The 16,444-nt window shown below is 39.8% G+C and overlaps 1 protein-coding gene across 2 annotated transcripts in view; it reads left to right on the top strand.

Moving 5' to 3' along the window:
- Positions 1 to 6,495: 6,495 nt before the first annotated feature.
- Positions 6,496 to 16,444, top strand: part of rhpn2 (rhophilin, Rho GTPase binding protein 2) — a 32,383-nt gene continuing 22,434 nt past the window's right edge. The window contains exons 1-2 of one of the 2 annotated variants that reach the window (XM_049602350.1): positions 6,496 to 6,720; positions 12,056 to 12,171. In XM_049602350.1, coding sequence (XP_049458307.1) covers positions 6,655 to 6,720; positions 12,056 to 12,171 — 182 coding nt within the window. In that variant the 5' untranslated portion in view covers positions 6,496 to 6,654. The remainder of the gene's footprint in view (positions 6,721 to 12,055; positions 12,172 to 16,444) is intronic. The other variant, XM_049602342.1, reaches the window with a different exon arrangement.

Below are 16,444 nucleotides of genomic sequence, written 5' to 3' on the forward strand. Positions count from 1 at the left end.
AAAACCTGTAATAAAACTGTAAACTGCTTCTTTGAATTCACTTTATTACATTATTATGCTTACAACACATTCCAACTTGACTGGACACTGTCATGCCTTTGGGTTTGTGAAAAGCACCTGCAGCGTTCCAACGCTGATGAATAAAGGCACTGGCAATTTGTATCACTCACTTGTTAGCATTTAGTTCAAGAACTGCCCTTACAGCATTGCAAGCATGGCTGTTTTGCTTCCATCCGTCACTATGAAGTGCTCCAGAATTGTGACTTATTTTGTACTACATTACAAAGCGGATTGAGCACCTATCAGCCAAAACCGGCCAACCTCGATCCCCATACCATAACTTTACACTACTGAAGTGCACAAATTAGTACTTAGAGGATGCACAACATAATAATAATTATAATCAGGAGCTAATAGCAAATGGGATATCACATTTTCTCCAAATATCTCAGTTGCTGTTATTCTACTAATATCGTCAAGACCTGGTCTTACCTCGAAGTCACGATGGCCTATCAAAGGTCACCATCTGTGAAAACTTCTATTAGCTGTTGTAAAAAAGGATTGGGGGGATTTCTGTTCGATATAGGGGAGCTCAGTAACTAAACCATCTCTGCCATAGTGCAAACAGAAGTCTATAATTACTGTTTTAAAATTGTGAAAAAAAATCAGATGTGATATTAATATGTTTAAATTGTAGGTGGATGTTATAGAGTAGGAAGGTTAATGTATATTCTTCTCAACTGTGGTATGGTCTAATCATATGATATACTGAGGTGCTGGTAATTTACTGAATCATCTCTTGTGCAGCATTTAGACATAACGATCAATATGTAGCAAGTTTCAGAAGCAGAAATGGCGAGAAAGAGGAAATGACAAATAAAACAATGATGGGAGGGGAGATAGGTGGTTGGAAGGAAAGTGGGTTGAATATGGGAGACTAGAGACTAGCAAAGGATGAAGCAAGGAGACAGGAAAGGAGGGACAGATACAGGTAGTGGCGGAGGGAAACCAAAATAGAAGAATGAGGAAAGAGGGACCAAAAAAAGGATGAAGACAGAAAGGAAGGAGAAGAGGCCATGAAACCAACACCACTTTGCAGCCAAGGATAAACTATCACTTTCTCTCATTCTCTCTTTCATCCTGGCCTTGATCTATTCTTACAGTAGAGCTTCTTGAGTGCCTGCTCAAATGGTTTGCCATACTGCCCGCACCACACATCATTTGTTAACAGGGAACCCAGAGTTCTTGCGGTTGGGGAGCAGAGCTGCATAGCAACCCCTTAGCACTTCCTGTCGGGCCGGGGGTTGAACGCCGGTGCCCGTTGTTCACTGCAGTGCCCCCTCTGCCTTTTGAAAAGCAGCCGGGAAGCAGTTCACTTACAATCGGCTTTGTGCTTCGTTGTGAGGAGAAGAGAAATGAGCGGAAAGGCAAAGCACCCTCAGTTCACTGCACTCTTTAACAGGCAGGGACCTCTATATGGTTTAACTAATATGGGTCTCTGAGGGCCGACAGTAAGATATTTGTAATGATGGTGCTGATAGCTGAGCACTCCAGTCAGTATTCAACGTCTTTAAAGGAATACCTCACACCCAAATGACCATTTGTGTATCACTCACCCGATGTTACACTGAATTCTGGGAGAAAACTTTGTTTTTCCCACATGCCTCCACGGTGAACAAAGAATCCAAAAACTGAGAAAATTCTTGGTGAATTGAAGTCATAGGGGTCCAATTTTGACAACACTAAAACATCTGTTCACAGACTCTCACACGAGTCGTGCAGTATGATCCAAGACTCATTAATCAAGGCGAATGCCCAGTACTTCCAAAAACATGTATTTTTAGAAAAACCTTGCAGGTGCATGTCTGTCAAAATGCATGTGCTCTTAAAGTACTGAGCATACAACTGGATGGATGAGACTGGGATTATGCTGCACGACTAGTGTGAGAGTTTATAAGCAGATGCTTGGATATAGTGTTGCTGTTGTTAAATGTGGACCTCTTTAACTTCAAGAATTTTCTACATTTTTGGATTCTTTGTTCAAATTTTCCAGGTTCCAGGTTGAAACATTAAAAGCATGTTAACAGTGCTGGTGAAGAGTGTGGACTGCCCTTTTTCAGTGGCAAAACACTGTAAAATATGTTGTAAATAAAAAACATGCTCCCTTTTTAAACCCCCCTTTCAAGCTCTATGATTATAGGCAAGACATTCAAAGTGGTTTTACAGCCATAACTGCCAGGGCCTGCTGGGTTAACTCATATAAGCAGCTTAAGTACGTTCAGACATTTACTTGACATGCCCTCTTGACATTGCATGCAATGTCAAATGCTCTCTCAAAACTTAAGTGTAGACTCACACTGAGCTGGACGCATAAATCAAAGTACAGGAAGTTTTAAAACACTGTTGACCAGGTGATAGTTCGATGCAGGACAGAAGGCAAACTTGTGCAAAAAGAAACCAGTTGATTTAGGAACCAAGTATGTATGCAGACTGCAGGAATTGAATCTAATGCTGTTCCTTTGGTTGTGAACTATTTATTATTCCTGTGATTAGATGGGCTATCTACCATACATTTGACCCATAGAGGTCAGTGGAACAATGTTTTTCTCTTGTTATGAGATAGTGTGGCGTTCACTTTAAAACTAATCTCTATATTGATACCAATTTATTTACCAATAAATTAAGAGCAGCAAAACCACAACATCAGCTCTTTGTAGGTCCTTTTCACTGCAGACATGTCATAGCAGGAAAAGCACAGGTATATAATTAATAAAAGCTAATCTATAAGGCTTCTCTTCATGTAGGTGTGAACGTTCCAGAGACCCGGTGTTGTCCATGCTGGTGCAGTGGTATTGCTTACTGGGACGCTTTAAGATATTTATCATTCCTCATAACACATTTGCAAGGTAGATTTTTATGCATTTTGTAACCTGCATTGCAGCCTGTGATCAGTGGAATAGTGAAACATGAGTCATATAGTGGGCTTTCACTTTGCACTTACATTACCATATACATACATGGACATCCTTTTGTGCATGCACGTGGAGCATGAATTACAAAACTGAAATCTACTTTGGCCTAATAATGTTTAAACCCTTTTAAATTAACCTTTAAATTGAACAGAGTCATGATTACTAGTGACATACACTTTTCGTGCAAACACAATATCTGCCATGAGACAGGCCCACGGCTGGCAGAGAAGCAACAGATTCCTCTTAATCAGACTTGGCAGACATGGTGACACAAAAAACAAACCTGTATAATGGCTGCATTTCATTTAGGTGTGGTCCGTCTGGGAACTGGCATTGTCTGTGGCACACCTAAATGGAATTTTGCCATCAGTGAAACAAGCATTTTGGCAGAGTCACGCTGAGGGCCTGTAAATGATACAAACATACAGTCACATTTTCAGAGAGAGGAGAGGAAGCTGAACGCTATAGTAATGATAAATCATTTACTTTATTAATTTATTAAAGCTAAGACTCTTTAAAAATGTATAAATGTGATTAGGAATACAATGATAACATGAAATGAAGCACCCCATTCAACACAAGCGCCATACAGAGTGAGTCAGAGTATCAGACAAATACATTAATGTGTGCTGGTTACAGTATGGTGGAATCATACTGAATTATTTGAAGACAACAAACATAAAATAAAAGTAAAGGAAAGCAGATCACCCACTGAATTAATAGGACAGAAAAATAAATGATGGACAATGTTAATGCTTACACTTTAACCTATAGCCCCACCTAGTGGCTGATATTGTTTAGTACAACAACAGTGATCTAACAAATCCTCACAGTTCAAAAGCTTGAAACAACAAATGTTTTGCATTTCCCCCAATTACTTAAACCAGTCAGTTGTCAAAAATGTTGACAATTCATTTGCTGTCACTCCATTGTTGTAGTATGATAGTAGTAATTTTATCAGACTTACATACTTAACAGCATTATTAAAAATTACATTCTGTTTGTGTGGCTGCACAGAAGCTCCTGCACACTTTAAACCTAATGTTGCAGTATTTTTGTGCAACCAAAATCCAGACCTCTTAAATGACTTCAGAAGCAAGCAGTGATACCAGCAATTATTTTGTCACTTCATGTACAGTTTTTCAGACCATCATGTCAATGTCAATTTGAACGCCGTCAGACATAACAAGCAGCTAATCTTGTGTTGATGGTCTCTGTAAGCTGGTCACCAACATAACCAGCTAGACTTGTTTGCACATGGTTGTGACATCCATCAGTGCTGTGGGAAAGTGCAACACCTGACCTGAATAGAGTAAATGGTCAGACAGTTACAACTTGAACTTTGATCTTCAGTCTTAACCTCTTCTGTGAAGCATTAGTGTTCTCTGCACAGGAGCATTAGCCCGTATTTGTACAAATGTGAATGTCTTTATTAGGCTATAAAACATTTAGACTAATTGAAAACATTAGTTACCATTCACCTCAGTGTTTTTTTGTTGACAACACCAAGTCACAACAAAAGTTATCTCATGACACTTTCCATATAGACCAGGTCTAGGCACCAGTCTTTAATTTACAGAGACCAAACAATTCCCCATGAGCACTTGGTGATGGTGGCATGGAAAATTTTCCTTTTTAACAGGCAGAGACCTCAAACAGAACCAAGCTAGGTTGGCTCCATCTGGACTGACTTACTGTGCGGTATATGGTAAAACTGATATGAGTTCTTTAATGAGCTTAATTCTTTCCATTTTTAATTATGGTTCTTGACAAGCTCAAGAGGAAACGACACAGGACACAGAAAATCTGTATGCAATTCTTAGCGTGTTCTAACATTCATGAGTCAGATGGAAACAAAATGATTCTGCCACACAGATGTTGAACGAGGCTAGGAATAAAAATGTTCCGTATTAGCCTTCGTCTGGCTTTCAGATGCAGAAATATCCCAGACAAAGACAGCCATGGCCTAGTTTACAGTCACAGCAACACCCTTGCTCTTCTGGCATCGCCTCTGTTTAATTGTTATCAATAATCCTCTCATGACATTAATAACCACCCCTTCCACAAACAGGAATTTACCCTAATTCTAACTGACCAAACCAGCCACACACAAACAGATGGCTCCTTTTGTTTCACAACAGAAACAAACAGACGATGAGCTAAACATACTACAACATGATGCACTGTTGAGGTAGCTTTATACAAGACACTACCAACAATTAAAGTTACCCACAAATCCTCTAACTGCTGTTTCCAGGCAAACAATTAAAACTGCAGTTTAAAGATCATAGGTATCATACTTTGTTTTTGTTTTTTTTTATCACTGTTTGTATCGATGTGTCTGTTTATGTCAGTACCATCCGTCTTTCTCACCACATGTGGGAGAAGTGTGTGTCCTTGACAGTATGTCTGCAAAGGACAAACACTTGCTCAACACTGAAAAGTGTTGTTAAAGTATAATTCTAATAGAAAATTCCCAGAGTGGATTTAACACACTCCAAACTAAAACACACACATTATTTTCATTTATATCTTTTTCTCATGACAATGATGAACTTTTTCGATAAACAATTTTTAACAACTTCAAGTACATATTCTTGAGAGATATGACAGGATATTAAATCATATACTAAAAGTCGTGCTCTAAATGCTGCCATGTCAGCCTCAGACAATACAACGGTTGTTTTCACCAAGGCATTATTACTGCAATCATCCATGTGAGAATCACTGATGTGATGACATATCTGATAAGCACCATTTTGGTTCTTCATTCCAGTTCAACAACTTGTGTAATTTGAAGTCAAACTATCATCCTCTGCTCTTGTGCAGTATACAATATTAGGTTCTAGTTATGTCAGAGTGCAGACAGACTGAAAAACAGGTTTGACGCTAAGCCTTGTGGTTTTACTGGGAGGCAGAACTTTTGCATAATTTTTGTGTAACTGGCAGGTCTGCAAAAAACCATAAATGAGGGCTGGTAGTCGTGTGGGACTGCACGTTACATTGGCACAGGGATCAACATGTGACTTCCTTTAGCCAGGCTGGGTTTGGCATTTAGGTGATTATTATTTTTATAGCTTCATATAAACACCGCAATTATTACTCTGTAGGCTATAATTACGGTTTTATCTCAGCACGGGGTGAATTTTCTATCCCACTTTTGTTTTGTTTTTCACTTTCAAAATTAGCATTTTAATGACAGTTAATATAAACTGTAGATACAGCTTTTAACAAAACCACGAGGCCTTTAACCAAGCTATTTTTTGTCATAACAGTGATTATTAGGGAGAGCCGGTGCACCGGATGGTACAGCTTTACGAGCATCAATTGAGGAGAAATGTATTGTATCAGTGGACAATGTTTTGTGTAGTGGTAGCTTGTTAATTATGTCATAACGCCATTTCACGTACTGTAACGTCAGTCTTAACCTGAATGAAACAGGTGCCGTCCGCTGAGGGTTTTTCGGCCCTGAACGCACCACCCAGTCCTTTTCTTTGGGCGGAGTTTCTGGTTTCAGCTGGAAAAGTCCCTGAGAGAGAGGAGTGAGGGCAGACAGACACACTGTAGGAGGAGAGGAAGGATACTCACCTGTTGAACAGCAGCGGTGTGCTTTCAATACACTTTTATTTCTCTTGTTTTGTGTGTTTTTTCCTCGGACAGTGTCAGAGTCTGAGCCTTCAGGATGACGGACACGCTTCTACCAAACGGTATCAAAGACAGCGGAGGAGACAGCAGCTATTTCAGAAAGGTGAGTTTTGTTTTAGGTCACTTTACTTTGGGAGCAAAATATATGCGTGTACACTGACGGGGAGATGCCAGCGGACATTTTACAGTAGCAAACTAACAATTAACGACTTTAGCTAACTGTTATCTTACTGTTTCTGATGCGTTTACGGCTTGACTGGAGCTTATACATATTTTATATTTTCAGGAATATCTGACCTCATTGGGCATTTGACGATGCCCTCTTCAGTAGATATAATTATATTGTCATTTTTTGCTAACGTTATATGTCGTCATGCTCGACCCATTTAACTACAGGGTATAATTTAGCCAACTCATGTTCACAGTCACGAGCTATATGTTAATTGACGTGAGAAACTATATTTTGCTAATGTATTGGACACAGTGGGCTAAAACATAATTCAAAGGTGTATGTAAAACACCACATGGAGAAAACTTAAAGTCATAAAACTAATAAAGTGTCATTTTATTTGAAACAGCAGCATGGTTTCAGTCTTAAATTTAGCATAACAATTACTGCAGCTCCTGATGTGTCATCAACAGCAGTAGAAACCACAGCACTGTCAGCTTCAGCTGTGTGTGTGTGTGTGTGTGTGTGTGTGTGTGTGTGTGTGTGACTCCAAGAATAGCTGCATCTCCTGCAGTTACTGATAGAGGGAGAGACAGAAAGGTCAGTGACCAGATATCCCATAATGAACATCATCAGTTCCCTGCTGGTTGTCAGAGGTGTGATGGCAATTGACATTTAACAGGAAGTGTTGTGGGTGAGGGATTCCTCAAAAGCTTTGTCTGCTCGCCTCGTAAACTTAGGTCAGATTAGCCTCCTGCCCTCAGATCGTTTTGGCAGGCTGCGTTTTGTTCTTACTTTTGTAATGAGTTCCGTTTGTCGTCAGAGGTCTGTTTTCATTTCTTTCTTATTTTTTCAGGACAGTCGTGTTTAATGGAACACTGAGACCACTATAGCCCTGACCTTTGACCTTTTCATTGATTAACCCTATCTTCCAGTTGCACACACTGGAGGTGCTCTGGATAACAGCATCAGCTAAATGGTTGAAATGTAAACGTCAGTGCCATGTTATCTAAGTTAACGGATGAGATAAGAGAAGTATTTTCCCTGCTGGTGTTGATGCATTTTAATCATGCCAATAAGCTGATGAGCTATCATATAGTGGCAATCTAAAGTAATTAACATTCACTTTACGGGGACCAGCAGTGAAACCTCTCTCAAGTTAAAATTTTCTGTACCTGTAACTGTTTACATTTCAAGAGCTGTGAATTTGAAGCGATGAGAAAAGCACTTGGCAGTGGCTGAGTGATTATCTAATGTGTTTTCACTGAGTTCCCTGTCTGCCATGCTGTGGTGCATGTCTCATTCCTCCACATTTGTACTAGTGTCCTCAACCGGAGTGTTTTTATAGACAAGCTTGTTTAGATGGGCATCTGAACAGGGCCTTTGTGTCTCTCAATCCCCCCGAATCCCCCTCTGAACGCTGTCTGGATTTAGGCTCTGTGCTGCACTTCCTGTGTCTATAAAAAAAAATGTCAGTGGGAGCCAGGGTCTGGCACTGTCACAGGACATGATGGGAGACTGGAGAGCCTAATACCTCAATCACAAACTGTCTATTACTGTAATAGACACTGTAGAGCCCTACTTTCCCCATCGTTCTCACTCACTTCGCATTTCCTTTGTCCTCTTTATTTCTCAGGGTTAAGCACTCAGGAGTCTTTACTTTCATTGTGGAAACCCTTCTCAGTATAGAAAGGCTTGCACATTCACCGAAACCACAAAGCAATGAGTTCTGCGCTTTCATTGTGTCATGTTAAAGAGATTTGCAATTTGGAAACTTTTTGGTCAAATTTTAACCAAGTGGAGCCAAGACGATCTTTGCTTCCAGTTTTCTGTGCCCCTCTTCCTCTTGGGTGAAAATGACTTTAATGATTTACAAGGCCTCACTGGGTTCGACCGATGCTCCGGGGAGCTGTTGTGGTTCAGGGCTGCCTTCCCAGCCGTCCACTGTTTCACCTCCAGCTGGCTGAGGCTTCACTGGACGGCTGCAGGATGGAAAGATGGCAGAACAAAAAGCCGAATCGGCATGATTCTTCTCCTTACCCTCCTCGGCCAACGAGAGCATTGACGTAGAATCTGGCCCGAGGCCGTCCTTCAGCCAGACCACAGACACAAATTGACAACATGTGTCCTGGTTCAGAAACCAGACAAGCTCCCTTGACTTAGAGACACACTTAGACTCCTTTAGCAGGGTTTGTATTGGAAAAAGACATATGAGAGATTCAGCTGTGATCTGATGTTGTGTCTTTCATTGTATTTCAGTGAATATAAAGATGTCTTTCTTTGCATTGAATGAAGCACACCCCAATCTGAGCGATCTGTCAAAGTGTCCCCAGTGTAATTGGAGTAGATTTAATGTGTGAAGTCAATTAGGGAACATAAGAATTCAGCTTGACATTCAGTTCATCATTAAAAGGCGTGGATATTGAGATACTGAGCACATTCTGTGTATTCATAGGATGAACAAGCAATTGTGAGTCCATTCTGCTGTCAAAGCTGGTTGGTGGGTGAAGCCTCTGCTTGGATGGCTGCCACTGGTCGTTAAACCAACTAGTATCCCATGAACCATTGCTCCACATGTTCTTTATGAAGCCTTAGTTATACAACAGCAGAGTCTTTGTATTTTGCTTGTAGAGAAAGGCTGTACTGTTGGATTATACCATTGGGTAGGAGTGGATCAATGCCCTTTGTGGTTCAGTAGGTTAGGCAAGGCAGCAGCATAGCCAGAGCAGGAGGTTCAATTCCATGTGATGTAACGTTAATCAAGTTTTTATCCAAATGGTCTGTTATGTAAAGTGACGGTCAACAATGTACAAGACAGTCCAACACACAAAAGTCATCATGTCTTTCAGCTCACCAGAATTACAGGTGTGGTATTAAACCATTAGCTTAACTGACTAATTATTGACATGATGTAACAGCTGACATTCCTACACAGAATCAGGATCATCACTTTGGAATGCATGGGTTGAAGTTTCATAACGTCCTACATATCAAAAATGGAAACAGATCGTACTGCTATGGTTACTATCAACCACGAGCCGCTCCCTTGTTCTTTAACACACACGCACACTGTACTTTTGATGTAATAACTGACGTGACAACATAATGCATCAAGTCCACGCCTTCTCCAATCGCATGCTGACGTTGTCGCTCTGCTGTCATCCTAAGAATAACTGCTGTAACATCCAGCTGGGCCACACCTACGGCAGCCTTGATATGGCGCTATTGTGCAATTAACGCAGCTCTTATTTGTGTAAATGGTTAATCATTACACCCTCAGGTCACTGAAGTGTTTGTACAGGTCCACCCAGGTGACTACATTTGAGTGGTTGTAGAGAAAATATCCAGTTAAATTCAACCATTTGACCTGAGGTATTGAAATTTGTACTTGAGACACTGTCACCTATCTCTGTCAACTTCTGCTTGCTCATTTAACAGGAAGTCTCACAGTTAAGAGCAGGAGCAACATAGTTCAGGTGTAAATGTAAAAGATGTGACGGGTGATGCAGGAGCAAAACACTCATCCACTGCTACACTTTAAATGACTTTAATGAAATAAAACAATCCCTTTCGAGCAGTATCATATCAACAACTTATTTGGTTTTCTTTTCAAGATTACTTTTGGGGTGGTTTTTAACCTCCTTTGGACAGTTGCCAGTGTAAATACAGACAGGAAACAAGAGAGCAGAGACAGGAATGAAGCAATAAAAATCCTCATCTGGATCTGAATGTAGGATGTTACAGGTATGCGGCATGTCCCTCTAACCATTTGGCCAGCAGAGACGTTCCCATATCAATAGATGATGAATCCTTTGGAGCCTTTTGGTCTACAAATTAAATGTTTATATTTGTGTGTGTGTTTTGTTGATATTTTATATAGATGTTAATGTAGTGAAAAATTATAATTTTGTTTTTTGTCTCATGCCCTGTAGTTATCAGTGTCAGGTGAAAGGCGACATCATGTTTGAATAGTGATCGTGACTGCAGTTCAGGGGAAATGGGCACTCAAAACTGGGGAGGAAATGTAATTTTTAACAAAACAAATCAATAAACAACAAAAAAGAAAGTTGTGACAAGCAGTAAAATTTCATTTTTAAATGCTTTTTTTTCATACCTCCCTAATTTCATCTGTCTTTTAACTTAATTTCTTCCTTGGTGTAAGCACTCTTGGCTGTGATGTTTATTCAATTTGTATATACAGGTTTAGTCATAGACATTAAAAAATATTAAAAAAAACCCTGTGTTTTTCAAGGTAACAGATGAGTTATTTGGAAATTAGAGTCAGGCTGTCTGCTCTGCTGAGCACGAGTCAGTGAATCCTCCCTGTTTCTGATGTTTATCAGAAGAGGTCTGCATGCACTTTGAGATTAAAAAAATATGAGAAATGAATATGTAACCACACTGATGAATTTTCTATTTGTTTCTGTAATCGTTTTATGGTCACAGGAATATCTATCACATATGTTGTTTGAGTGTTTGTCTTTGTTTACCTTGATGTTACTAATGTAGAAACTGAAGTTCTTTCTGCTGCTGACCTCACACTTAATCAGATAAATAAACACAATGTAATGTTCCACTCTGAAGACTGTAAACTGGTTTTACTGAGCTAACTGGTTTCTGTGCATCATGCTACTTTTTTGCCATCTGAAGTACAGTACAGACCACACCTAAAGCACGCTGTGAGTCAGCCAGTATGAATGTCTACGGCCAGTTTATCTGTGCTGGTGTGAGTGACGGCCTGTTGACTTAGTAAGGCTGGGACACTTGTGGTTGTGATAGGGACAAGGACACACAGTACAGCTACATACAGGCCATTAGGTGTACATACAGAGAGTGAGAGTATGAGTACAGTATCACAAGGTGCAGCTCCTTCCACACCCAAACTAGGTTTATTTTTATTGTTATATTAGGGAATGAAAATAAAACAAAAATTCCCCTAAATTCATGTCAAACCCAACATTTCAAACAAATTCTGTGTAGTCATTTAGCACATTGACCAAGTAATATCTTGCCAGCTTTGCTGTAGTGAATTGACATATCTGGGTTGGAAAATTTCAGAGTAAACCTGTAAAACTGGTCAGTTTTGGCCCTGACTCAACACTGAAGTATTCGGATTCAAACATATCATATGATTGCAATGAGGAAAACATCCTACTTTTCTTTGTAGTATGCACATTTATCTTGATGCCCGTGTCATTTTTTTAAAAAAATTATTACACATGATATTATCTCCTTCTGACATGTTTGTTCCTGCATCTCTTTGTCTCAGGGTTGTAACCCGTTCGCCCAGACTGGACGAAGCAAACTGCAGAATAAACGAGCCAGTCTGAACCAGCAGATCATCAAACAGATGAGGATGAGGGCTGGAGCTGAGAACCTGCTGAAGTAAGAACTCCACTGATGACTGATAATACAAATTTGCATCTGAAGTATACACTTGTGTGTCTGCTGAATTTACGTATTCCCTACAAAGTGTTTTTTTAGTGGTATGTGCAGAATGTTTAAACCCACAGTTCCACATTTGCATTTGTTGCATAAGGGAAAGCTAGCTGTTCTAAGTTTATCTCAATTTGCCGACACCATTCATCCATAAATGACTGTCTTTGTCTGTATTGCCGGTCAGTTATGTCACTGTGTAACATGCGACCTTTAGTAAACCCCAGCAGGCTTGTTGATGCTGGGACAAGTTTGGCTTCATCTCTGTCGTTGTTCTGTCATGAGTTGTCATGAATTATTGTTGAGACTTAAAACAACACGGGGGGAGATAATATGATGTAAAAATCTCAAAGATGAGCATTCCATGTACCATAAAAACAAAGAGCTACTGTGACATGGTTTGAAAGAAAAATCTGAAAAATGTTCGTGTTTTGCTGAGAGGTTTTGATAAGATACGGGTACTCTTTTGCTTTTTGTAATTTAGCACCTGTTGATTTTGTTGCCTGTGTAGCTTCAGTACCTGAAACACTTTTTCTTTTTTGATTAGGAAGAGACTGACTTTCTGTTGTGTGTTGTTGTGTTTCATGTGGCTGTAGAGCTAAAAGGTGAATTTAGTGTGGAGGACGATGTGATATAAGTAGTCAACAGCTCTGAATGCTGTTTCTGGCATTTCTACGTACATTTTGGATGACCTGTTGACAGCACTTTGTTTTTAAACAAGCCATCATGCTTTGCTTTAGGGTTGAGTAATACCTGAAAAGACTAGGATTGTGCAACGTGTTGCTGAAAACAGAAAGCCAGCCATTGTAGAAAAAGAGAGAGGGGGATGGCAGTCTTTCTTGGAAGACACTCAGTTGTACACGTGAAAAGTGGCAGAAATGGTTGTTTAAAGAATGAAAAAAGACAGCTCGACAGAGACGTCCAAATCCTTGCTCCTTTCTCACCTCTGCACAGCTGGCTAATTACGGCGTGTATGTCGCATTGTTGGATTTGGAAGGTTGTGACCCCAGTGTCAGTCAAACGTAAGCATGGGATAATTTGTGTATCAGTATTGTACTGATCCTGTAAAACAGTTTAGTTTAACTGAGATATTGTAAAGCTGAACCCTTTTTTAAGTTCAATGCTTGTGTCTTGATATGCACTCACCTGTAAAATCAAATATAGGCTTGATTTATGATATATTTACTGGAAAAAAATGTTGGTACATTGGACAGAGAAAATATATTTATTCTTTTTTTAGCAGTCAGCAGAGCTTAAAGCCAGGCTGTAGCTTTGCTCCACTAGTCAAGAGGTGAAAATGCATGTCTGCACAGTTTCTACAGAATGTGTAAGGGCCTTTATTGCACTTGACCAACAATGCAGGACGTACCTCTTTTACTTTTGTTGTTACTCTCCTCTGTAGCCTTGAAGGCAGATGCGTCAGAAAGGCTAGGTGACTCTCGGAAATACTTTGTAATCTGATACAACTGTCCTGTAATTAGCCTCTGCTATTAGTGACTCATTTAGACAAATGCTTGCTTGCAGAAGTTTTAGTTTCCTCTGATGAGCTGACATTTTTGCTCATCATTGTATGTTTTTATTTATTTTGTTTTTATTTGTGAGATTTAAGGCCACCATTTTTTTTGGAGAACGACAAAATTTGTTCTATGCAAATTGCTGAGGATAAGAGAGAGAAGATCAGTTTATTTTCTATATTTAACACATATTTGCAGGTTAGTTTGATATCCAAGTTATGCCTGAGGCATGACAGAGGAGGGTGAGATGTTTCCCTCAACACTTTTTAAATGTCGCACCAGCCAAACCTGCTATACTGGAAAAAACCCAGTCTGTCAACAGCTAGCTGCCTACTGAGACAAAATTAGGAGTTAGAAAACATCTAGAGCCATAAGTCATCTTATTATAACTTTTTATTGTAGTTAATTGTAGGAAATCTACAGGAAAACGTAGGAAAAATACAGCCTCAAAAATTTCCAGAGTTGAATCAACAGCTCTCTGACAGAGTGTCAACAGAAATGGAGTATTATAAGCTACATAAAAGAAGTGTTTACTGCAGGCTCACTGTGCTGGATTGCATTAGATTATACACTTCTTTTTGTTACTGTGTCCACCTTCTGTTTGGCAAGGATAATGTGCCCCGCAGCAGTCAGGATTGTGTTAAGTTTAGTCAACTGTAAGGGGCTGCAGTTAAAAAAAAGTGTCTTGTGGTATCTACTGTCACTGAGTTTAGAGAAACAAAAGGTACAACAGGTCGACCTCTTCTCCCACTGGGAGTCTCGAATCAACTCTCTTTCCGTTTGGGTTAAGACTGGCTTAGTGAGGGAGGATACTGCTGTGTGTGTGTGTGTGTGTGTGTGTGTGTGTGTGTGTGTGTGCATGTGCATATATGTGTATGTGTCCATTAGGCCTGCACAAGACCACTGGCCCTCTGTCAGTCTAAGAAGCCTCCGCATTCCTCTAGTACTTCACATAGTCTGCCCAGTCAAGGCCAGGGGCAGATGGAGTGTGTGTGTGTGTGTGTGTGTGTGTGTGTGTGTGTGTGTGTGTGTGTGTGTGTGTGTGTCTTCGCCAGCCCAGCTGCAGCACAGAGAACAGCCTGGATGCGTTTCTGAGTTTCAGGTATGCTCTTAGCTTTATTTTTATGGTCATAAATCAAATGCAGGTCTGACTGTAGCTCTACCTGTGAGCCTCCATCTGTGTGTGGATAAACTAAACATTCACAAGAATATCACAAAATCGCAGCATATAAAGATCTTATGAAGAGAGTTAATTTTGAGTTAAGTTTGAGTCACTCGTGGAACCTAAATCCTTGTTTATATTGAGTATACTGTATGTGTTTTGGGGTTTTTTTTCTCATTTGTTACCGTCAGTTCCTCAGCCTCACTTTTTTCCTCCTTTTCTCTGGTTCTGCATTCCTCTCTCTATCAGCAACAGGTGGAGTCAGTCTGGTCAGACCAGTTCTCTTCTCTTCTCTTCTCTTCTCTTCTCTTCTCTTCTCTTCTCTTCTCTTCTCTTCTCTTCTAGTCTCTTCTAGTCTCTTCCAGTCTCTTCTCTTCTCTTCTCTTCTCTTCTCTTCTCTTCTCTTCTCTTCTCTTCTCTTCTCACTACATTTACATGCACAAGTGTTTTGTTTTTTGACCTTACTCCAAAAAGGACAGTATTCCTACTAAGATGTTTGCATGGCTAATGAGAATGAATCTTTTACTAATATTCCTGTTCGCATGCAGCCATGCATATTCTGATTAACGTGTCCTAATATGTCATTTATCATGTCAAAATATGGAAAACTGAAACAGTGGGAGCTGCGTGTTTGCATCTTTGCATCAAAATAGGATTTTTTCAAAGTTAATCCACAGGTGTCAGACTTGTTGGACCATGTAAACAGTCCCTCTTTCTTTCCTTCAACCACATTCTTGAAAAGGTTGGTGTTGCAATATTTGCGTATATCCCAAAACCTGTTGGTATCCATCCAAGTCTTTTATAATGTTTAAAAGTAGGTGTCTTGGGCATACATCTCTACCCCACAGCATTGCACACTATTGGCTAGTTGGTTTGTGTGTGACGTATCCATGACAATGTGCAGAGCTGAAAGTAAACAGGCAAGAGGCTGTGTGTCACAAACTGCCGTAAAAACCCCAGTTAAGGCGCATAATTTAAAAATGATGTATACATGTCTAAAGAATGCTCTTGAAACCCTAATAATAGAATATCCCAAATGTGTTAATTGAAAGATGGAATTTGGAATAAGGCCTAATTTGGAATAGCCAAATGGAATATGCTGTTCATGTCATATTCAGAACAATAATGGAATATAACTGCGCATGTAAACGTAGTCAGTGATGATGGTAGAGAGAAAAAAGACCAACAGGAATACAGGAAAAACAACACAGCAGAAATCAACACAGACATCAGTATGTAGTGCTTTTTCTTTCAAACCCCACACTGTATATAATGCAGGTATTCTGTTAAAAATGTAAGACCTCAAACCAAAGACAAGCTAACCTTGATGAAATCATCAATGCAAGTTTATTTAATAGAGAGTAATTATCTGTGCCAACTCCAACCAGTGTTAGTACCAGATATCTCTCTTCAGAATAAAGGCTTCGAGGAAAAATACAACTAAGTGTCAATCTGCCAAAAAACACAAAAACAGCCTCTCCAGAATAGTGGACTGGGGTACTTCAGTGAAACCACACTTGCTGGTTTACAGACTTATTCCCACGCT

Source organism: Epinephelus fuscoguttatus, linkage group LG2, assembly GCF_011397635.1.
Source record: "Epinephelus fuscoguttatus linkage group LG2, E.fuscoguttatus.final_Chr_v1".
Classification (NCBI taxonomy): domain Eukaryota; kingdom Metazoa; phylum Chordata; class Actinopteri; order Perciformes; family Serranidae; genus Epinephelus; species Epinephelus fuscoguttatus.